The 21,949-nt window shown below is 36.4% G+C and overlaps 5 protein-coding genes across 8 annotated transcripts; 3 read left to right on the forward strand and 2 right to left on the reverse strand.

The window, feature by feature from the left end:
* Positions 1-3,990: 3,990 nt before the first annotated feature.
* On the forward strand, positions 3,991-7,372 carry LOC113311042 (RNA-binding protein NOB1-like). 2 transcript variants are annotated; one of them, XM_026559889.1, is made up of 6 exons: positions 3,991-4,066; positions 4,179-4,540; positions 4,851-5,889; positions 6,184-6,352; positions 6,771-6,890; positions 7,030-7,372. In XM_026559889.1, exons 2-6 carry the CDS (start codon positions 4,204-4,206, stop codon positions 7,174-7,176), a joined length of 1,812 nt encoding a protein of 603 aa, XP_026415674.1. In that variant the 5' UTR covers positions 3,991-4,066; positions 4,179-4,203; the 3' UTR covers positions 7,177-7,372. The 2 variants fall into 2 exon arrangements, with proteins under 2 accessions (XP_026415674.1, XP_026415675.1); XM_026559890.1 differs by lacking the exon at positions 6,771-6,890 and having other exon boundaries at positions 7,030-7,306.
* A 601-nt stretch (positions 7,373-7,973) lies between these two features.
* Positions 7,974-11,205, reverse strand: LOC113312111 (peptidyl-prolyl cis-trans isomerase CYP22-like). Its single transcript, XM_026560869.1, has 7 exons — positions 10,975-11,205; positions 10,613-10,636; positions 10,240-10,327; positions 9,481-9,573; positions 8,749-8,781; positions 8,423-8,479; positions 7,974-8,297 (listed from the first exon to the last, which is right to left on the reverse strand). Exons 1-7 carry the CDS (start codon positions 11,136-11,138, stop codon positions 8,187-8,189), a joined length of 570 nt encoding a protein of 189 aa, XP_026416654.1. The 5' UTR covers positions 11,139-11,205; the 3' UTR covers positions 7,974-8,186.
* A 64-nt stretch (positions 11,206-11,269) lies between these two features.
* Positions 11,270-14,488, forward strand: LOC113312112 (protein NUCLEAR FUSION DEFECTIVE 6, chloroplastic/mitochondrial-like). Of its 3 annotated transcripts, none has more exons than XM_026560870.1 (5): positions 11,270-11,355; positions 12,226-12,391; positions 12,528-12,643; positions 13,653-13,710; positions 14,138-14,488. In XM_026560870.1, the coding sequence occupies exons 2-4, from the start codon at positions 12,246-12,248 to the stop codon at positions 13,673-13,675; spliced, it is 285 nt and encodes a 94-aa protein (XP_026416655.1). In that variant the 5' UTR covers positions 11,270-11,355; positions 12,226-12,245; the 3' UTR covers positions 13,676-13,710; positions 14,138-14,488. The 3 variants fall into 3 exon arrangements, 2 of the variants coding, with proteins under 2 accessions (XP_026416655.1, XP_026416656.1); XR_003341642.1 differs by having other exon boundaries at positions 11,271-11,355; positions 13,653-13,729; XM_026560871.1 differs by lacking the exon at positions 13,653-13,710 and having other exon boundaries at positions 11,273-11,355.
* Positions 14,454-16,214, forward strand: LOC113312265 (protein MIZU-KUSSEI 1-like). Its single transcript, XM_026561026.1, has 2 exons — positions 14,454-14,580; positions 15,412-16,214. The coding sequence occupies exons 1-2, from the start codon at positions 14,454-14,456 to the stop codon at positions 16,212-16,214; spliced, it is 930 nt and encodes a 309-aa protein (XP_026416811.1).
* A 668-nt stretch (positions 16,215-16,882) lies between these two features.
* Positions 16,883-21,667, reverse strand: LOC113313394 (rhomboid-like protein 20). Its single transcript, XM_026562154.1, has 8 exons — positions 21,470-21,667; positions 21,271-21,371; positions 20,134-20,274; positions 19,713-19,779; positions 18,929-19,080; positions 18,733-18,834; positions 18,331-18,456; positions 16,883-17,438 (listed from the first exon to the last, which is right to left on the reverse strand). The coding sequence occupies exons 1-8, from the start codon at positions 21,492-21,494 to the stop codon at positions 17,268-17,270; spliced, it is 885 nt and encodes a 294-aa protein (XP_026417939.1). The 5' UTR covers positions 21,495-21,667; the 3' UTR covers positions 16,883-17,267.
* Positions 21,668-21,949: the final 282 nt, after the last annotated feature.

A 21,949-nucleotide genomic window follows, 5' to 3' on the forward strand; every position in this document is an offset into this window, starting at 1 on the left:
TTCTTGTGAGTTATTTAGCCAAATTTGATCGATCTAATGACCCATAACCTTCCTTTCTAGCCCATAAGAAGATACCCAATGATTTTCAGCCATTGAATCGGCCTGCCACTACTTCATTTCTTCGATCGAAAATTTTCCTGTGCTGTGAACATTTTTCCCGCCAAAATCGATATTCAAATGAAGAAGACGGGTGTCCCCCTATCCTGAACTGGGGTGCGAATAGCAGCTGCCTTGGGGTGACCTTGGGTGCCCCTTAGTAATTAGGTTACCCCTTATCCAAAAGCGAGAGTCCGAATAACACTTGTCCTCCGGGTGCCAAAATCAACTTTTCGAGCCGACTTTTCCAAAAATATTTATTTCCAAAAAATACCTACAAATACATAAAATAACAAAATTAGTACAAAATCGAGTGCCAACAATATATAGTATTGAGATCAAATTAGACACAAAAATGTGTCTATCAATTAGGTCTTTATGGTGTTTTCCTGCTCTAATACCAATTGAAAAGGAGAGGGTAACTAACAAGTAATACCCCCAACTTTTTTGTTCTTGAACCTATATGGATAATCCTTGTATAATTTATATGTTTAGTTATGAAATTGTATATTAGATTTGTTTAACAAGGTAAACCTAGTATACACCTGAACTATTAACGCATATAAGTCCAACTAAAACAAGTCTTGCAATCTATATTTCAAGATACAAACTCAACAAAAACGAGTCTTGTAGATTTTTTTTTACAGTTGGGTTAATACTATATAGTTATAAATACGTTCAACCTGTGATAGTTCAACTATAAAGATAAAACAATATAATGCGGAAAAGAAATAACATAGGCACAAGAAGTTTTTTTTAACGATGAAACTACAATCTTGTAGAAAACCCCTGAGACCTAGTTCATATTGAACGCACACTCATTTAAGCTGTTACACCAATTATCTACTACCGGATTTCATACTAAAAATAATACATGCTTCAGTTGTATTCATGGACCAGTAAAACTCCTAGGAAAATATACATTTAGGAATTGCTCTTGTAAATCTTCTGGCATAACATGAATTCTATTTAAAAGATACTCTATAAAATATTACAGTTGAACGTTAATTGTCTTTGAAAGATGCTCCTCCATAATTAGGGTTTACCATTCTGTAACCTAATCGATTCTTACTCATAAGATCACCTGGAAAATATCTTGATCTATCAAATTATATTCTAAATTTGTATATGATTCTAAAGCTGGGATAAATCAAGATTTTTTTTGGAAAAAAAAAGGAAAACTTTCAAGTAGTATGGGATTTGTAAAAAGCCTAAAACCTTTTAAACTGAGACGGAAGGAACTAAGAATATACAAGTTTACAATGTCGATGAAAACCAGATAACTCTGGAAACTGGAATATAGAAAAACAATATTATATCAAACAAAGTAAAATGTCAGACAACTTGGGTCATAGAAAAGTCATCGATTTGACCTTGCAAGTGAGGAAGCCTACAAATCAGTGGTGGAAATTAAGATGTCGAATACACGGCGGAAGAGTGTGCACAAACTCGGAGAGGAGGAAGCACAAAACCGGACTCCCGCTACGGTCGATAGAATCACGAGATCCATACATACTTTGTTTAATACCAAAATTACCCTTAGGCCCTCACCGTTGATATCTATGTAGTCAAATGAATCAAACGCCTAAAAAAGCTAACTATTCGTTAAAAAAACTGGCATTTTTAGGGGCGACCCCAAAAAAATTAGGGGCGACTAATAAAACGAAATAGGATCACCCAAACCTAAAATCAACCCACCCCTTATCTCCTGTTTTTCATAATGGCAATTCTACCCTTAACCCATATCTACCAATTGTAAACTACTGAGCCAAAATATATCTATAATCGGTAGAAAATGACATTTAATTGGCTTCAGATTATAATGTAGCCCCAAAATTGGATTGTGCCGAAATCCTTAGATATTTCGAATTCTCTACGCAAACATAATCGGTAGTAAATGAAGTTTTATTAATTTAACTTACGATTACAATAGGTAGCAAATGAACTAACGTAATCGTAGTAAATGAAGTTCATTTAACTTCCCGATTACAACGTAACCCAAAAATTGGATTTTGATAAAATCCTTAAATTTTCAAATCCTCTACACAAACATAATCGGTAGTTTCATGATGTTCATAATGTAACGATTGTGATAGTAACCCCAAAATTCAAAATTTTCAAAAACCAATGGAATTTTGAATTTTCTCTATTTTCACAATTGGTAGTTTCGTGATGTTTATTATCTACGATTGTACAATTGGTAGTTTCGTGATGTTCATTATCTACCGGTTGTACAATCGTTAGTTTCGCTATGTTCATTATCGACCGATTGTGGTAGTAGCCCCAAATTCTTTTTTTAAAAAAAAAAACAATGGAATTTTGAATTTCTCTATTTTCACAATCGGTAGTTTCGTGATGTTTATTATCTACCGATTGTATAATCGGTATTTTCGTGATGTTCATTATCTACCGATTATAGTAGTAGCCCCAAATTCAATTTTTTCAAAAACTAGTGGAATTTGGATTTCTCTACTTCCATAATCGGTAGTTTAGTGATAACAAGTATTTCCCGATTGTGATAGTAGCCCCTAATTAAAAATTTTCAAAAACTAATAAAATTTCGAATTTCTTTACTTCCACAATAGGTAGACGCGAGTGGATTTAATTTACCGATTATGCTTAAATATTAGCACAAAAAATTAAAGTTTTTGACGCAAAAATAATCGGTAGATAACAATCTATTTTACAGAAATGAAGAACATCAACCATATTCGGTAAATAAAATCAACTTTATATCTACCGATTATTTTTCTGCAACTGTAAATCTTAGAAAAATTCCCGATCAATTTTTCTGATTTCAAGCAATCAAATCTAAATTTTGGATCACAACTACTATCATTTATCCGTTTTGTTTGTTTAACTCGAGTTTTTTCTTTTATGTTCTAAGTTTTAATTTTAAGGTTAACGAATTTTGAGTTATGATTATGAAATTAAAGGATATCGGTTTAGATTTAGTATAAAGGTGGAGAACCATATAAACGATTTCTATTTTTAAGACACCCCATAGCCATTTTCATTGGATGAGGATAAAAAAATCGTCCCAAATTCCCTTGCAGTCGCCCCTCAAAATGCTAGGTTAAATAACCAACAACAACAAAAAAACATGCCGTTGGTTCAGTGGAGAAGAAGCAATTTCAAGGAGTACTGCTGCTTGGGTTCGACTCCCTCTACTAAGAAGTTGAGCAAGAGATTCCATTTTGTGGCAGTGTAACCGTATCAAGCATGCACAAGATCATTTATTGGCTGTACCCATCAGTGGGCTTAATCAGTGGCTTGGACCTAGACAGTTTAGAGATGTGCTTTGCTATCGCTTTGGTATCCCACTGTTCGTTGAGAATGGATTATGCCCAAGTTGTAACAAATCTATGGATATCTTTGGGGATCACGCGCTTCATTGTGCTAAGGATATCGGCCCTAAGTTCCGACATGATTTTGTTCATGATGTAGTCGCTGACATTTGTTAAAAAGCTAGTGTGCCGGTGCGTAAGGAAGTTTCTCTGGGTTTTCTGACGAAGGACGACAAAGATTTGAAACCTGCTGACATTCTTGTGCTCAACTGGGAAAATGGCAAGGATGTTTGTATGGATGTCACAGGAGTCTCGCCCTTCACTGGTGATGGAATCCGCTCTTTCGTCCCTGGAAAAGCTATATCTAGTGCGATCTCACGTAAACACACTAAATACTTGGACAAGTGTGTTTCCCATGGTTATGGTCTGAGTGTCTTAGCTTTTTCTACTCTAGGAGAATTGGGTGAGGATATTTTATGTTTTTTCAAGCGTATGAAGAACTGTTTGGTTAGTAACGCTTATTAAAAGAACAACGTGGTTATGATAATAAAAATATTAATTATAAAATAATAATTTATTAAAAAAATAAAATAAAATAAAATAAAAAGAAGACTGCCGTAAACCCTAATAACCCTCTCCCTCTCTAAAGTTCCAACTTCCAACTACTTGCAGGAGCAGAACTGGTAAGATTCTCTCTCATTTTATTGTCTAAACTTCTTAGTTCTCCAATTTCAGAAGGCAGGCTTATTCTTCTGTAATTTTATGATTCGTTGTATTGGATTTGTATGGTTTCAGAATTTCACGTTCTACTCGTACTACAATGGATGAGATGACTCCATCAGCACCACCACCAACAGCGACTTCTTGCTGGAGCAAAATTGTTCAGAAAGAGGCGCTTCCAAAACCAAAACCAGCTAATTACGCAACCAATCGAGTCTTTGAGGGAAGTTGTAAATCAAGTAAAGGAATCTCAGTTGCTGTTGTGGATGCTAATGCCATTATTCAAGGTGGAATTAATCTCAATAATGTTGCCGATAAGTTTGTTTCTGTTTCTGAAGTTTTGGAGGAGATAAAAGATCCTGTTTCTCGTCAGAAGCTTGAACTCCTTCCCTTCACTGTAGAGACCATGGAACCCTCCGCAGAATCTCTTAATAAAGGTTATTGTCTTCCTCAGGTGTTGAATATTAGTTAGTTTTAATTCCAAATGCCATTGATAGTTTGCTATAGTTGAAAATGACAACAATAGGGGTATTGCTTACAAATGCATGAATTGTATAAAGTAATACATTATTACATTTTTTATTTGGTTTCAACAGTTATTTGCTCTTGAACGTGTATATGTTCTTAGATTGCTTTGAAGAACTTATTCATTTAATTTGCGTCAGTTGTGAACATTGCTGTATGCTCCATATCGAGATTTGTTATTAATATTCGGTGAGTTTATTATTGACATTATATCGTGTTCAGTTATCAGCTTTGCACGAGCAACTGGTGATTTACAAGTCCTCTCAGATGTTGATCTTAAACTTGTTGCGCTGACGTATATGTTGGAAAGCCAAATCCATGGGACTAACCATCTCCGAGATACTCCTCCTCCAATCCATGTTGTTAATGTGAAAAGGTTGGCTGAAAAGGATATGCCTGGCTGGGGTTCCAATGTACCTAATTTGGATGAGTGGGAAGCTTTAGAACATGCAGTCGATCAAGGGTCCAACTCAGAATCCAGGATCCTTCCTTTGAAAGACTTAAACCTTAATCTCTTACCCGTAGATGGTAATGGAGATTCTCAAAATGGTTTAACTGAAGATGTTAGTGAAACTCGTAGTGAGACTCATTCAGAGGATGTTGGTCGCAGCTTCAGGAAACCAAGGAGATATGCTCCCGTAAAGAAAGAGATAAAAATTGAAGGTAAGATGGTAGCTGACGGAGTTGATGCTTCACAGGGTCAAGATGACAATTCCAATGACTGGCTTCCTGCTGTATGTCGAAGTACTCATAGAAGATTTCTCAGAAGAAAAGCCAGACGCGAACTGTCCGAGGCATCATCAGAAAGTAATGTTCATCTAGATGGAGAGGAAAGCACTGACGGTGATACTGTCGAGGACACTCAAGGCCCTAATCAGAAGTTAGATGGGACCAGGGAGAGGTTGGAAGTTGTAAACAATAATATAGAAGATGAAGAAAAAACTGTTGGGGAGAAAAATGATGATGATGATCTGACTGTAATACTCGAGCAAATGAGATTAGAACCTGGTTTATCAGGTAGTGTTTTGGGTGCAACATGCAATGAAGAATATGATCAGTTGGATATTTCAAGTGAGACAAATGACAGTGTTGACACATCATTTGTGGATGATGGTAGCAGCGAGCAGAGTTGGGCATTACGCTCCTTGTCCGAATCAAGTGTAGCCTGTGTAACGGGTGATTTCGCAATGCAAAATGTTATTCTTCAAATTGGATTGCGTCTTCTGGCACCAGGTGGTATGCAGATTCGTGAACTACACAGGTATGTCTCATTTGTATTTCGTTCATTAGGTCCCTGATATATCAAACCCCCTTCTGCCTTCCTCTTTGAACGAATTTTATCTACCTAACGACAGAAGAGAAAAAAGAAGATTGAAATTAATTTATGATGTATGAAATTGCTGTTATGTGATTTGTGAATCATGTTCTTGATTACTGGAGTTTATGTCATATTAGATGCTGTTTGTCCGCACCCGTAAAGGGTGTGGAAAATATGCAACATGCTATTTGGAAAGGCTTAGTTATCTAATTTGAGATGGTTTCTTTTTTGAGCCAGGTGGATATTGAATTGTCATGCCTGTAACAAAGTGACTACTGAGATTGGGAGGATCTTCTGTCCAAAATGTGGGAATGGGGGCACCTTACGCAAGGTAGCAGCGACTGTTGGAGAAAATGGGGTTGTTTTAGCATCTCGTAAGCCACGTATAACCCTACGTGGCACAAAAGTAAGTATTTAATTTGATCTTCCCACACACTGAAAGATTCTTTCAGGATAGTTTGTATGTTGTAGTTCCCAAGGTTTGGCAAGCTTATAGGGCAGAAATTTATCTGTTCGACCTAGAAACCTTTGCTAAGATCAGGCATTCTGTTAATTAGAATTGAAATCCCCAACTATGGTATGTCTTGCAGTAGGGTCCACTATATATGTTAGTTCTGCAAAATGTCCACTAAACTGACACGATAGATCTATGTTTTGGTAAGGATTTTTGTTAGCTTTGACGAATCTTACAAGTGTTTTTAGTACTTATCATTATTGGTTAACAATAACATTTATTTTTCTTGTTTGAAGTGCTAGGATATTTGTTAATATTTGTTCTATTTCACTATACTTCACTTCGTTGATAAACATTTTTCTACGAACAGTTTTCACTTCCTTTACCTCAAGGGGGAAGAGATGCCATTACCAAGAATCTCATATTACGTGAAGATCAACTACCTCACAAAGTCTTATACCCCAAAACTAAAAAGAAATCAAGCACGCTGGTGTGTTTTTTCTTTTGTCGAGAATTTGGTTTTTTCTTTTATAAGTTGTCATCTCCAGCTTCGGTGTTTGCATGGCATCTCCAGTGGCAGAAATAACAATTTATTTTGTCATTTAACATTTTATCCTTTTCCATCACAGGGAGATGTTATTTTCATTTCGGATGATATCTTCCGCAACAGCTCTGACAAAAGAGCTCCTCTACAGCCACCAGTTAGAAAAGCTTTAGCTGTGTTTAGTGGAAAAAGGAATCCTAATGACAATCATTACTCTCGCGCCAAGCACTAAAAAGTTTGTTTTGTAAGAATTTGTGGTAGCTTACAGTTCTGAACGAAAGTTTTGTAATTCGGCATTATTTATGCTAGTAGTTGTTTTGGAAGAGGAATTTTTGAGGAACTCATTTTTGTTCCCTCAAATTCATTTTTGTTCTCTCAATGTTCGAACCAGAACTCCTCAGTGTTAATTGGCTGCGAATTGTGACCGACTCCTGCTTAGTTTGATAGTAGTATGTGCATCTTTTTGTGCGGTAGTAGGGAACCGTAAGTAAGGAGGATAAGTGGTCTGTCCCGTGTTTTTTTAGCATGGTGGTTCTGCTACTGTTTCTTTGTTTAGCAACAGTAGTGTCGTTCTGAAACTAGAATAATAAAAAACATGGTTTTTACATACACGGATCCAATACACTCCCAAATTGGGGGGAGTTCGGAATTAACTCAATGTAGTTGAGGACTGATTTTGTTGCCCTTGATCTGGCCTCGGGAGGAAATTTAGAGGGTTGATTCACGCCATTGCCCGACCAGTAAAAAAGCAACATGTGTGTGTCCAAATTGGGGTGAAAAGAACATCTTGCACCAGCCGGGGCTGAACCAACACAACTAGTATTAGCTACGGAATGGATAACTGAGATAGTCATCGGAGGATAAGTTCCTCCAGTATTCACGTTCAAGCCATGAAAGGGAAAAACATTTAATGTCAGCACTGTGCTCGAGTTCTTTTTTATGGAAGCTACTTTGGGTGGGTTCATAGTTCATACCAATAGCATACATAGAGTCGCCATGGTTCATTTATAAATAGTCGCAGGTGCGTCATAAGAAAATAATTTGCCGCGCTTAACCATATACTTTCATTTTTTATTAAGGTATCTGTTACCATGCAGTTCTTTTTCTTTTTTTGACCTTCCAACACAGAAAATCAAAGATAAAAAAAAAGGATTTCGTAGACCAGAATAACCCCCAAATTAGTGTTCTAAGTATCTATACCCGAGAAGTTACTGGAGCATAATACATCATACAGGTTTCAATCTACATTTCCCCGCATTCTGCGATGACGCAAGCAAGTTTAGGTTTGTTGTTAGGTCCAGTCGCCACATTCTCTATCTTTCTGAGAACCAAAAGACCATCTCCAAGCACCCTCTGTAAGAAACAGCAAAATTCATTAAAAGGCGGTACATGAGTTCATCAATCAAGTTCTCTTTTTTTAAAACCTTTGGAAGATGTTACCGTCGGTATATAAATAAAATCAGTAATGCAGGACTCACCCCAAAGACTACATGCTTATTGTCAAGCCAGTCACACTTGGAGCATGTGAGAAAGAACTGTAATTCAACACAAACAGATGGTTATTATACTGTGAAAATAAAGTTAATAATAACACAGCATAGAAAATGGGTTTCATCAAAACTAAAAATGTTCAAATAATAAGAGTCAATATATCATGCGAGGAAGCTCAAGAACAAGAAAGCATAGCACTTCCTTCTATAATTGCTGACATTTCTCATCACGATTGTAAATGAAAATCATTTTTATTCTGAAAAAATTACATTGACAATACATAATATATAGATGAATTTGAAAGGAATATTACCTGGCATCCATTGGTATTGGCTCCACTATTTGCCTGCTCGGAAATCAACAACAAGCATCTTTATTAGTTTCTCTCTCAAAATAATAATAGATCAGCACACATCAACTGTGAATAACTTTCTCAAACTAGACAATCAAGATAAATCATCACTGTATTTCCATATGAATTCACCGGAGCCCAAGTTACTTTAACATATCTTATTGTGGTGTTTCTTACCATTAACATATTCCCTAAAACTGGAATGCGTAAGTTGATTTGATGAGAATTTGCACAAACTACCTAACCAAAATGCATAAACTGCATCCTCAAGAAATGATAAACTAATTACAAACCATTACTAGTATCCAGTTAATAGGGTTCGGGGATGGATTACGGGCTGTCTCGAGACAGCCAAGAAACTCGAGGGTTCCTCAGCTAGTCTCCAGTATTTCAGTTTATATTATATCCTTTTCCACTTCGATGACCACTCTCCTACCATAATTGATAATTTAGGGTCTAGACACTTAAAATCAGGCCTGTAATAAAGTAATCCTAATTTCACAAAGATGACTCTGATTTAGCCTTTTGGAATATTTGAATAAAAACATTTCATAAGATGATGAAAATCTAAGTGTTACTGGTAATTAAACAAATTAAACCTTTTTACGAGAAGATAGTGAGTAATTCATTGACCTAAAAGAACAGTGTTAATTAGAAACAACTGGCTTTTATACAGGGTGCAAAATCTCATACCATTGACAGCAGTCCAGGGCCAGTATGCTTCGCAATGAAATTTTCATCGTCAAATTTACTTCCATAGATCGATACACATCCACTACCGTCACCCTGAAAAAAAAAGGTATTTATTTAATCTCAAAAAACAGGTAAGTTAACTAAGAGATTTTGCATCAATTGTAAATATTGTAGCCAAGGTAAGCATGAGGTTTTGCTATATACGTAACATGCGAAGAAAAATGGATGAACATTATACAACTAAAGTAAAGAAAAAAAAGTATTTCCTTTAGGATCTGGAAGTAAGATAGATCTACAGAACGTAACTACCCAAGTGCAATGTTGTTTTGCCTAGAGGGAAGCTGATGCAAGCCCTACATAAACTAAGTGTACCCTGCGATGTTGGCGAATAAACATCTCGCCGATATAAGTGTATATGCTAATGAAACATTCTCATTGTCATACTTATCAAATATCTATGTTAATATTTATTTTCAACACGGTTTAGTTGTTGAATAAAATTCACTGAATTGACTGATACGAATACTACATCACCACATGAAGACATGATTCTTTAACAAGACCATTTGTATGTTACAGTTAACCTTCCCCTCAGTAAAAATTAGAATCTAGACCTATCTAACACATCCGCATGTCATACAGAGGATTTATTCAATAAAATGGCGCACAACCAAGACCAGTCCAGAATACAACAATAAAAAAAGAAGAAGGAAAAACAGAGATGTGGAGTCAGTCTCAAGCATAATGATAAAAAATTACCTTGAGAAAATCACCAGCTTGAATCATGAAATCTTTAATCACTCTATGAAAGTGACACCCTTTGTACCCAACTGGTAATCCTGCTTTTCTGAAATATATTAAAAGAATAATGCAAGGTTAAATAATATCACCCTAGACTACGATTATCATCGCAGAGACAGTAAGTGGCTTAGTGGCTCAAGGAATCAAGTGCCAACGGCACATCTACAAAGTGAATTCTATGACTTGTATGTTCCAATCATCAATTTGTCTATTCTACAATCATAGTATATGAAGCTTTTTAGAGGCTACAAACACACAAAATTTTCCGATTTATTTACACTAAATACACAGGTAACTCAATGACAGCTCCTACACAGAGTTTTGAAATTACCTGTATTCTCCAGTGCAGAACTGCCTGGCAAAGAAAACAGAAACAAAATATCAGTTCTGAAACACATAAACCCTAAAAGGCTAAAACCCTAAAACAGATAAACCTTGGTCCAAGAATTAAAGTGTTCAAAACTTTGGTTAGCATTAATACAATATTTCCCAGTTTCATCCACAATCAATTTGTTTCTGCACTAATAAGAAGAGAAAAACTAAAACCACATACTTGAAACTACAATAATAGTGAATCTGTGGTGAGAAAACAGCTGAAACAAGAAATTAAATTAGGGTACTCAATGGGTATGTTTTAGAGGTGACATTGAATTCATGAGCAAGTAAATATGGGAAACTACGAAGAAGAAAAACCTGAAATTTTCAGCGGTTTTGGGAGCGATATCAGCGAAGAGCTCCATCTTGATTCTTCCAGCAGCTATGGTTCCAATAGTGATGTCAAAGAAGACAATAGGGTTCTTAGGGTTTGATGGTCTCTGGTGCCATTCCACCACCGCATTTCCTCCGCCAGACGCCATGAACAACAAGAAAGAAGTAGGCGCGGAGTTGAAAGCAATTAGAGTACACAAACTGGCAGTTTGCCGAAGACTTCTTTTGATTTATAAAGCTGCTCACAAGGGCAAAACGGTCATTATGATATAAGTTCTGGGGGTGTATTTAGAAAACAAAAAAGGTCTTCTTTTATTCTCTCACTGGGGGTTAGGGGTTTTGCGCATCAACAGCGAGATCATAAAGGTAAGGGTTTTGGGTTCCTGATCGCATCTGAATGGTTTTTTTTATGCTTTTGTTAGTGATGTGAATCTTTTTATTGATTTCTAGGGTTTGTATTTCTTATTGGATGTGGAAGAAATGGAATCTTCTATGTAGAATAATTTTATCTTAGTTAGAAAAATCTCATTTTGTAGAATAATCAAATCACTTGACATGTTTCTGGATGTTATTTATTTTGGTTAGTTAAAAGTTTGATTCAGTTAAGCTTAGCTCGAGAAAATCCCTCATTTACCATGAAATGGATATGACTGCTGTACTATCGAATTAGGTTTTGCATACTCTAAAAGCATCATAGAAATGGGATCTTCAATTCAGTGGGTTGAAGAGAAGAATAATTACTGTAGAAATGGTCCCAGTAAACGTCAATGTGAGTGATTTCTGTTTTATCGTTGATAGGATAGGATTAGAAGCTTTTTATTCTATTGATTATATCAATGGGTTTTGGTTTGTGGTTCATTAAAGGATTTAACATTTTGTAGTTTTCGTTTTTTTTCTTATCAAAAGAAATGCATTAATGAAATAAACAAGTGAGATGCCTTACCAAAAAGACAGGCAGGTTGGCAAAATTACAATGTTGCATTGGGCTGTGAGGCCAATGCAGTAGCCACCTGGTATGCCAAATCAATTGGAACATGAACTTGTGTACTCAGTGTGTATAGTTGCTCCTCCATTTATTAGGTTCACGGGGACCTGACCAACTCAGGCAACAATTAGATGCTCAACTAGAGAAAAAACATTGTTATCCAAACACGTCCCTTAAACTCCTAGCCCTAAACTCATTTCAAAAGAATATTTTTCTATCTTTCTTCTGATCTACCACTCTTGGTTTTCTAGGGTTTATGAAAAAGTGAACCATGTCTGCTAATTATGCAAGAAGAGCTTTTCAAAGCTTTGCAAAGTCATCTTCATTTGCTTCTGGTGCTGCTAAGTTTGGTGGATTTACTTCTACTGCTAAACCAACTTCTACATCTCATTTTCTGAAATCTCCACTTTTTTCAAGGTATCTTTTCCCCTTAAATCCCTATTTTATAATTTCGATAAGGGTTCTTTTCGTTGAATATTTAAATCAGAAAGATAATTTTGCAATCTTATTGTTCATCGATTATAACGAATCTGAATGTTATGTGATGTTTTAGGCTTCCTGTGTTGGGTTGCGCACAGTGGTTGATGCCATTGCACAGTGTTACTGCATCTGCGTTGCTTACTTCAAAGCTCTCTTTGAAGGCAGGAAATTGGGCTTGGCTTTTGGAAGGTGTGTGTCCCTTTCATTTTTTCCTTTCTCTGTTCTTTTTTATTTTCTCATTTTGAATTTTAAGCTCACACTTGTCTAGTTTATAATCAGCAAAGTTATCGTACAATTAATAGAATTTTGTGTGAATTACTGGCTCCAGCATTCATTCTTTGTCTGATTAAAGTATGAAGTAGCATTCTGCCCTGTTGCAAATAAGTATTACGTTGTTTATTTTTGAAGAGTCAAGTGCCATCAGGCCCATCACTTACCATCTTGATACCAAACATCAAAAACCCTGGATCTAATCGTTCGTTCATTGGGCACCCTACTGAGCATTTTGAAAGAAAGGGGCAATATTCTTCTGGAATTCAATGGTTGCTGTAATGTCTTGTTTGTGTGTCTAATGACCTCGTGAGTCTGTTAGTTGTTTATCATAATTACTTCTCAACTTGTCTTCTCTGCTCAATACAGGATGTTGTGATTTGTTCATCCCACTGCCGTCGTCTACTATTAGGGAATTCTTAGGTTCAAATGCTTTAACTCCTGGTGTCTGTCTTGACGGAATGTGTGTCATATGGCTGTGTTCATCCATTCCTTTAGAAAGTATCTTGCAGTAGCTTAAAGTGCGTGTCATGAGTAACCTTTGGGAGGCAAACCTTTTTTTCTCTTTGTTAACACGTTGCTGCGTAGTAGGGAGAGTGACTGTAGCCAGTAAATGATTTCAGTTCATTACTTTAATGAATGATGAGTTATGAAAGGAGGAGATCCTGTTTCAAGCTGTTGCATTAAGAGAGCAATGCATTTCAGTTCATTATTTTAAGGCTTAAATTATTAAACATAATTTGGAGAAATTGGGTCTTGGGGATGTATTCCAATAAGTCTAGTCTGAAAAATTGTATTATGTTGTTATAGGGATTCTCATAAAATCTTGTTGGGCTGTGATTGTGTGACTAGTAGACGTATGGTAACGAAAGGTTTTCCTCCTTCCCAACCCTCTTTTTCATGTATTGTCTTCCTGAAATTTTGACAGGGAGTTCCCTCGATATTACGTAGGTGGATGACTATTCTTGATAAGCTTCCTTTCCAAGGTGACAGATATGGTTTCAGGTGGTTCTTGATATTTGCTTGCCTAATCTTTTTCTTTTCTTTCTATTTTCATTTCAGAAAATTTTTCTTAAGCTATGAAACAAAATTGTCAGTGGTTAGGACTTAGGAAAAGTTGTTGTTATGTTTGTGCATGTAGTAGGGTGGTAAATCTGCGGTCGTCGATGTGGCTTATTAGGAAATAATCTATTCATGACATTGCACAGCCTATTCAAGAACCCTCTTTAGTTTGTTAAAGGATCTTATTTTCCCTTGATGGCATTCCTCCATAAAATGGGTTATCAGATGTTTTTGTTTGTGTCTGAAAGATGAGGATGTGTTATGTTGAATGACCTTTCTATGTAATTGACTTTTGGCAGTTGATACAGTAGGAAGAAACTTGATCTGTTTTTTTGTTGTTGCTTGTAACAGGATTTGCGACCCCACTATAACATGGCCCGTGAATCTAGTAGGCTTAAGAAGTAGAATCAGATGGAGAAGGGAATCATTTCCGTTCCACCGTCATTTATTTGTAACTACAAGCAAAGAGAGCTAAACTGTGACATACAATTGATGTACTTTTCACTCTTTAGTTACAGTTCCAAATTTGGTTTTTGGATATACATTTTGTATCAAGTCCCATCTTCATCATCAGGAGAGGCCCCTTAAATTGGCTGAATGCTTCTATTTTGGTGCTTAGTTAAGCAAAGATTTTGTTCGATTTTGTATCTAAATGGCTAGTATAATCATGTCGTTTCTCTTAAATGAACTCGATGGTTGTCACTTGTGCAGCTTTTCATCAGTAGCTGATATATTCCTAGGTAGGCATTTGGTTCCTTGTACTGATGGCCAACAACTAAAACAAATGATGTCAGGTAATCAGGTTATTTGGATTTCGATTAGCTGTTGTTGATCTGCTTTTTAGACTTTAACCAACATTATTTGTTACCAAACCATCCAGGGGCTTGGTGTTTTGCTGATATTTTTTCTGGTGTTTATGCAGAACCAGTTAGATATATAATATTAAAAGAAAACACCTGTTTATTATTACTTTTGAACCAAAAAAATAGTTTATTATTGCAGACTACAAACTGGAAACAGTCCAGAATTAAAATATTTAATTATCGTTTGTGATTAATCAAAATGGATTTAAATATGCTTATTTTGAATAAGTCTGGGTATGCAGGAATAGGATGTGCTAGCATCTAGTGTTGACGACCCTAAAATCCATAGTTACAGTAAAACCAGAGTTACCACAGAAAAGTAACACTTCCCCAGAGGCAACTTCCAATACCTTCGAAGGGATTTTTTCCTGCAAGCGTAGAAATTCAAACCTCTGATCTCAATCAATCTCAGTTACGAAGTCAGCAGCAAAATTGGTTTGTAGTAGCTCCTTTTACTGTCTCTAATGCCATTTCTTATTTTCACAGTGACATGATTAATCACATAAATTCTGGAATAATACTTAATTAAATTAGATTAATTAAACAAATTAATGTACGTGCAAACAACTTAATTCAGTTTTCCTAACAAGAAAAAAAGAAGAATTTAGTTCCATTTCAAGTCAACACAACACAGGACAAGCACCCATTACAGCAAAAATCAAACGACTTTTATATATTTATAGCTCATCATTTGTCATACACAAGAAGTAGCTACAATTTCTAGTTCTCCCTGTTTCTGTCCGTCTCTGTATCTTTCTATAGATTTTATTTCTCATTTTTTCATGGCACCACCACTACCACTTCCTGAACCTCAAATGGCTTTATACCCACTGTTTCGATCACCAAGCAATTCAGTTACACCAACAACTTCTTCACCTCCATCCCCATCTCGCCCAGGATTCTCCCTTCAAAATCCTAATTCTGCAAACACAAAAAAATCCAAACCCAATAAATTACTTCGTCGGTTTCGTTCAGTCTTTCGTTCACTGCCCATTATAGCACCCGTACCTTGCAAAATGCCGACTATGAGTGTCGGAAGCAGTACCGATAACAACCACATGCACGGAGGAATCCGAATGACGGGTACGTTGTTTGGTTTCCGGCGGTCTCGTATTAGCCTTGCTATTCAACAAAATCCTAAATGTCTTCCGATGCTTGTTCTTGAATTAGCAATACCAACAGCTAAGTTATTACAAGAGATGGGTTCAGGGTTAGTAAGAATAGCATTGGAATGTGATAAAAAGCATCCAAGTGAGAAAGTTAAGCTGCTCGATGAACCACTTTGGACAATGTTTTGTAACGGGAAGAAATTGGGGTATGGTGTGAAGAGAGACCCAAGTCAAGATGATTTGAATGTCATGCAATTACTCCATGCTGTTTCAATGGGTGCTGGTGTTCTTCCTACCGAAAGATCAGAAAATGAAAATATGACTGAGGGTGAAATGACTTATATGAGAGCGCATTTTGAACGTGTTACTGGATCCAAAGATTCAGAGACTTTTTATATGATGAACCCTGATGGTAATAGTGGACCTGAATTAAGCATATTTCTTGTCAGAATTTAACACTATTTATCATGATTTTTTTTTGTAATCTTTCAGCAATTATACATATTCAAATTTATATTCATTTATTTTTAATTTTAATTTTTAGTGGTGGGTTTCTGCATTGAGCGAGCTTTAAGTTGTAATTGTCTAATTGGTGTTCATTGACATGAAGGTTGAGATAGATCCACGACCCTAGTTTGGGTTGATGAGAGTTTTTTGTTTTTGGCAGAGTGGTGTATGTATGAATGTAATTCTGTTTCTTTCTTTCAATTGATGTATAAACTGTAATCCGCAACCATGGCCCCTGATTAGTGTTAATGAGGACTTATGATCTTTTATATTGATGAGCCCGTAGAATGGTTGTCCACCTTCTCACCTGCTGCATCTTTGGAAAAAAGAACAATACCACCTGTTGGCTTGTTGAGAGAACAAAAAGGCAGACTTGTGCCTGTGGAATCAATCACAGAAGTACTAACCCAGTAATTTTCAGGATTCCTGCAAACTCCAATATTAGTGGAGTTCCTGCAAACTCCAGTATTAGTGGAGCACAAAGTTCACCATTCTGGTGGTACTCCTCCACTTTGGAGGCAGATGTCATCTAACTATTGCTGTTGCTTTAAAATAAAATTGTTGACAACTGATATTGATCAAAGAGTATAACATGAACTAAAAAGAACACTAAAACCTGAGACCAGAAAAATGTAGAAACCAATTGAACTGAAGAGCCTGCATACATATTCGAAGCTGCAACTATACAAAGCTGAATCTCCTCTGGTAATTAGGTATGAACAGATTTTTAATATCCAAAAAAAAAACTTTTATACAGTCAGGCCTAGTGTTAAGAGATTTCATTAGTAGTCACGGTATAACTTTCTTCATAATGGACAACCCTAGAAACAGAAAAATGACAACGGTGATACCATGAAAACCTTACATGGTTCCCAAACAGCACAGCAGATCAATTACACTACTTTGGACTGGTAAGATCCTTCTCAAATGGCTGTATCCCTTTCGAAGAATTTAAACAATCTATACTCGCCTCCTTATAGCAAAAAGATATTGATGATTTTATCAGTTGGATTGAGACTCAAGGAGAATGTTTGTAGCCATGTTGATGTCATTTCTTGCATGTATCAGTGCCTGCCTTGCAGTGTTTCTATCGAACCCCATCGACACCAATGTAGTAATGGATTCCTCAGGTGGCTCCGCGGTGAAAGCAGGTGGAGCAATCGGATTATTTCTCTAAACACACACAGAAAAAAAAAAAAAAAGATTAGTCGAAAGAAATGATAATGATCAAGTTCAAAAGGTACAAGCATAGGGAATTTTCCGCAGAAGATAGACGCAAAATAAAAAAATTTTTTACCATGGTTTAGTCTACCCATGGTATGTATGCCGCGAGGTGAGGTCAAGGTGTATAAACCTCAGTTCTACAAAGCATATGATACAAATAGGAGAGGAAAACCCCAATCAAGAAATGCTTTATTTGCATAATTATCTTACACCTGCTGCCCCACCTTTGAGGCTTCGACACATTGTCAGTTGATGGTTGTAAACCACAAACCGAGTTCTGGCAAATAACTAAGGAGTGTTTCAAGAGAATCGGGACAATTTTAAGAAATTTCTAATGAAATCGTAATATATTTACTATTTCATTGATACATGAGATAGTGGGCCTAAAGAGTAGCCCACGAGTGCCGCATCAGAAAAAAAAGAAAGTATTTCACGATATAGACTTCTCTAGGTGAACTAGCGTGGCAATATTCACATTAACAACAGGCTGATAACTAAACACGCCACACAGATCCAATGTGGAATAAAATGATGTAGTAGTTGTATCAATGATTCAAATTGGACGACATATGCATATGGACTCCCGCACTAGGTTACTGTTCATATTATGAACAAATTTGATACGCAAATCATACATTGGATGAAGAAGATATGTGGGTAAGTGCTAAAAAGAGGACAATGATTCCTTAAAGACAAATCTTCTACTACTATTTTAGTTTCCTCAACCCTTCAGAACATAGACACCCAAAATCATTATGTCTTTCAGTGGAATGGTTTTAAAGATACAAAATCTTAACTGCTTTAGGAGTAAGACTAATATAAAACTAGTTAAGATACTTGCCTGCACTTCACGACCTGTGAAAGAAGGTATGTTTCCAATGACATTCCTGCTTGATGTTGTAGGGGGTGTAGTCCCAGGTGAAGGCAAAGAGAGCCGTGAGAAGAATGAGGCGATGAATGCCGGGAACTGAAAAAAAATCACAATCGCATTTCAAGAACAACATGCTTGGATTTGCAGAATTAGCGACTAATTTAAAATCAAACTGTCATAACTCAAACTTTTAATTATAGGGAACGCCTTATGTTTCAGGAATCCCACGGAAGGCGTTCATATACAAATAATATACTTATTTCTTTAAAAGTAACTATTGTTTTTGAGTTTGGCTCGATACATTATCTTATTGGACCTTACTGATTATTTTGATTAGTTAGATTTAAAAAAAAAAAAGAATCAGAAAGTAACCTTTATCTTGCGGATGCGAAGAATGTTGAGGCGATAGAAGGAACCAGCAAGAATACCACATATACCTGGAAGGATAGACCTTTTCCAGGATGAAAACAGAAGCTGTAAAATTGAAACAGAGTTAGATTCATACGGTCGAAGTTCCATACACCATAGAAGAAAACCAAACCATTAAGTTAAAAAACAAAAAGGTTACCTGTAGACCGGCTAAATATATGAAGGACTTGTCAGAGATGCTAACACCAAATATGCGAAACCGTGTTGAAACTGGAATGTCAAAGTAGAATGGTACGAATGACGAAAATATAAGACCATAGGGTCCTGAGGTTAATATATTCAAGGTGGGATCTGCAAACAAAAAGGAGCAAAATTAATCCTCGGTTATTTCCTTAAGAGGGATATGCTGATTGGGTATGGAGGCAGCAAAAAGCAGATTAACATAGCTCTTCACTGTAGAGGTTTTTAGTCAAGTCCCGTGGTGATCATTGCAGCATGAATGGGCGAAAACAGAATACTCACAAGAAATTCTTTCATATAACAAGTGTGCCACAAGATGAAAAAAGAAAATAAAATGATTAGAAGTGAACTGCTAAATTAGAAACTCCTCAACCCTGCTTGATATATGCAGCCTGTAAGTAGTTAAGATTGTAAATGTTTACTGCACTAAGTCTCTATGTTGCCATCCTCTACCCTTGCTAGCTGTATCATATGGAAGGGCACAAATGATTGTCAGTACTTTGTATGTCAGGTGGTCAACTGCTTACTATCAGTTAATATGAAGCACTTCAACCTATATCCCAATTTACGGGGATTGGGGTATCTATTAGAGTATTAGTGCATAAGCTGGAAACGAGGTTTCTAGGACTTCCATTTGTAAATCTTTAGTATCTATGACACCGAAAAACTTATACAGTAATTGAACGCAATATGCCAATATGAATCAAAAGAGCAACATTAGAAGTTTTTATAAAGGAGTGTACCTTTAAGGAGCGTCAATGCAAGCACCTCGAACACTGATGAAACGATCACAGAGAACAAGATAAAAACCTGCACAACACAATAGAAGAATTCTGTAAGAAACCAATCCAGTACCCACTGCACATGAGGACAAACGAACTACGGACTATCAATATTACTTCAGTCTATGGGTGTTATATATTAGTGAATCTTTTGCTGTGAGCATTTCAGCCATTTTGAACTGCGCAAAATGGTCACTCGGAATGACTAAGTGTTATATGCTGGCTTAGTGTGTGTTCAGTCTGGAACTTCAAATGTGAAATTACTTGGATGCATGGCCTAATGGTGGAACTCAATGTCTGCAGGACAAGCTAGCAAAAGATTCTGAAAAATTCTTCAACTGATGGCCAGCAAGAGAAGCTAGAACTGTCAATCCTTACTAACCGAGTATTTATTGGAGCCTATCTGTCTCTCGAATACCCTGAAGTAGTACAGTAAGTACAATCCGAACATCAGTTCCGGGGTGGATGAAAACGCAAAGACTGATGCAATTAGCTTCCATATTTTAAGCTTTTTGAAACTTTCCTGTAAGAAAAAATGAAATACATTTGGTCATACTGCTCGAATTTTTCAATCTGCACAGGGAAATCATCATAATCACAAATATGATTCACTTTTTATCAAAAAAAGAAACAATGAAAGGATTTAGTCAAGAATGGGTAAGGACTTAGATTACCGGTGATTGTAGCACTGGGCTTCTTCTATGTAACACAGACAACACATGTTTCGATACGAAGGTAAACTCATGACTGAAAAGGTTGGTTATCTGGAGTTTAAAGTTTAAACTATATGCTGTACTGCAACTTGAACGTTTGAGCAAATAACATGAGTGCTGATGTAATAACCAAGTTTTACATTTTCCATTTGACATGATAGAGAGACAATGGAAATGCTGTCTCTCATATCCGATGCAAAGAACGACGGCGAGTGGATAATAATAGAAAGGAGATCCTACCTTTTCAGATGATACAACAGGAAAGTAGCAACACGCAAAGTTGAGACACATTAATCAGATCAAGAATATCACAATGCTTTGACATAAGCTAGAATCATATGATTAAGTTTCATATTTTATATATGGTCAACCCTAAGCACAAAGATGTTACTGAGGATGACATGATGACATTATCTCTTTTGACGAAATCCAAAGTCCAGGATATAATTTATAGCTTCGCAGTCGATCATGAAGAGCAAACATAAGATATACATCATTATTTTGGTACTTAGGTTAGATTCAAGGTTAGGAGTTTCATAAAAGGCATTAATATATCCTTCTTTCACTATAAACTACAGTTCCGCCAACAAATGGTCGCAATTGGGACGTAACACAGTTCACCGTTCAGTAAAACTAAATTTAGAAAAAATCTAAACCCATTGAGTAGCAGATAACGTCTTAGGGTATATCAAACAGCTTCAATGTCAAATTAAGCAATACTCACGACCCCAATAAAAAACTTAACAAATACCCATATTAAGTTAGGTATGAGAAGAACAAAATCAATACAAAAATCGGAAGGATACCTGATATGATAGTCCAAGTGTGGATGAACGACCTTGAATCCCAAAGTAAATCGTAAGGAGTCCAGAAGCAAGAACGAAGGCTCTTGAGACAGGAGCATTCTCTTCAAAAAGAAAAATCAAGAGATTTCGTCAAAAAATACAAACAAGGAGAGATCTGCAAATTAGGGCATCGTTAGGTTGGAAATGACAAAATACTTACGGAAACCAGATGGACCGCCGTTCATTTTTGGAGATTGAGTGAGAGAGCGAGAGGAGAAGAGGCAATTCAACGACCTCCCTCGCCTCCTTTGATCGGTGGTATAAAGAGAGAAAGAGATTTTGGGCTGGAGGTGTCTGTGTGTTGCTGGTATTTTGTTGCTGTACGTTGTTCTTGTCCGACTCGGTTGTTGTCAAAGTAAACTCCGAAAGGATTTTCTTCCCCTTTTCTAACTCGCATGCGGTAAAAACTAAACTAGCTACTGATTAGCAGTAGAGATTAAAATTGCCAACAACTGCATACTATGGTGGTGAAGGACCCCTATTTGTCCATGAAACCTATTATAGGGTTGTTGAATTTATTAGAGGGGCTTCATCATAATCCTAATGTCTAGTTAGTTGGTTAGGGGGTGTCCTTTCATCAATCTAAAGACTTAAAAGCCTAGACAAATAAAGCTTTCATGTTGAATGGTGAGGAAATCCT

This window comes from Papaver somniferum, chromosome 9, assembly GCF_003573695.1.
Source record: "Papaver somniferum cultivar HN1 chromosome 9, ASM357369v1, whole genome shotgun sequence".
Lineage (NCBI taxonomy): Eukaryota > Viridiplantae > Streptophyta > Magnoliopsida > Ranunculales > Papaveraceae > Papaver > Papaver somniferum.

Excerpts from the sequence above, each read along its gene's own strand:
- LOC113311042 (XM_026559889.1), top strand. The coding sequence starts at position 4,204 with ATGGATGAGATGACTCCATCAGCACCACCACCAACAGCGACTTCTTGC. Across the intron at positions 6,353-6,770 it reads TAACCCTACGTGGCACAAAA|TTTTCACTTCCTTTACCTCA; the intron begins GTAAGTATTTAA and ends TTCTACGAACAG. Across the intron at positions 6,891-7,029 it reads AAAAGAAATCAAGCACGCTG|GGAGATGTTATTTTCATTTC; the intron begins GTGTGTTTTTTC and ends TTTCCATCACAG.
- LOC113312111 (XM_026560869.1), bottom strand. The coding sequence starts at position 11,138 with ATGGCGTCTGGCGGAGGAAATGCGGTGGTGGAATGGCACCAGAGACCA. Across the intron at positions 10,637-10,974 it reads AAAACCGCTGAAAATTTCAG|GCAGTTCTGCACTGGAGAAT; the intron begins GTTTTTCTTCTT and ends TTTCTTTGCCAG. Across the intron at positions 8,480-8,748 it reads CCAATACCAATGGATGCCAG|TTCTTTCTCACATGCTCCAA; the intron begins GTAATATTCCTT and ends GTTGAATTACAG.
- LOC113312112 (XM_026560870.1), top strand. The coding sequence starts at position 12,246 with ATGTCTGCTAATTATGCAAGAAGAGCTTTTCAAAGCTTTGCAAAGTCA. Across the intron at positions 12,392-12,527 it reads AAATCTCCACTTTTTTCAAG|GCTTCCTGTGTTGGGTTGCG; the intron begins GTATCTTTTCCC and ends GTGATGTTTTAG. Across the intron at positions 12,644-13,652 it reads TTGGGCTTGGCTTTTGGAAG|GGAGTTCCCTCGATATTACG; the intron begins GTGTGTGTCCCT and ends AAATTTTGACAG.
- LOC113312265 (XM_026561026.1), top strand. The coding sequence starts at position 14,454 with ATGTCGTTTCTCTTAAATGAACTCGATGGTTGTCACTTGTGCAGCTTT. Across the intron at positions 14,581-15,411 it reads ACTAAAACAAATGATGTCAG|ATTTTATTTCTCATTTTTTC; the intron begins GTAATCAGGTTA and ends ATCTTTCTATAG.
- LOC113313394 (XM_026562154.1), bottom strand. The coding sequence starts at position 21,494 with ATGAACGGCGGTCCATCTGGTTTCC. Across the intron at positions 19,780-20,133 it reads TAGGCTCCAATAAATACTCG|GTTTTTATCTTGTTCTCTGT; the intron begins GTTAGTAAGGAT and ends TGTGTTGTGCAG. Across the intron at positions 17,439-18,330 it reads TCACAGGTCGTGAAGTGCAG|AGAAATAATCCGATTGCTCC; the intron begins GCAAGTATCTTA and ends GTGTGTGTTTAG.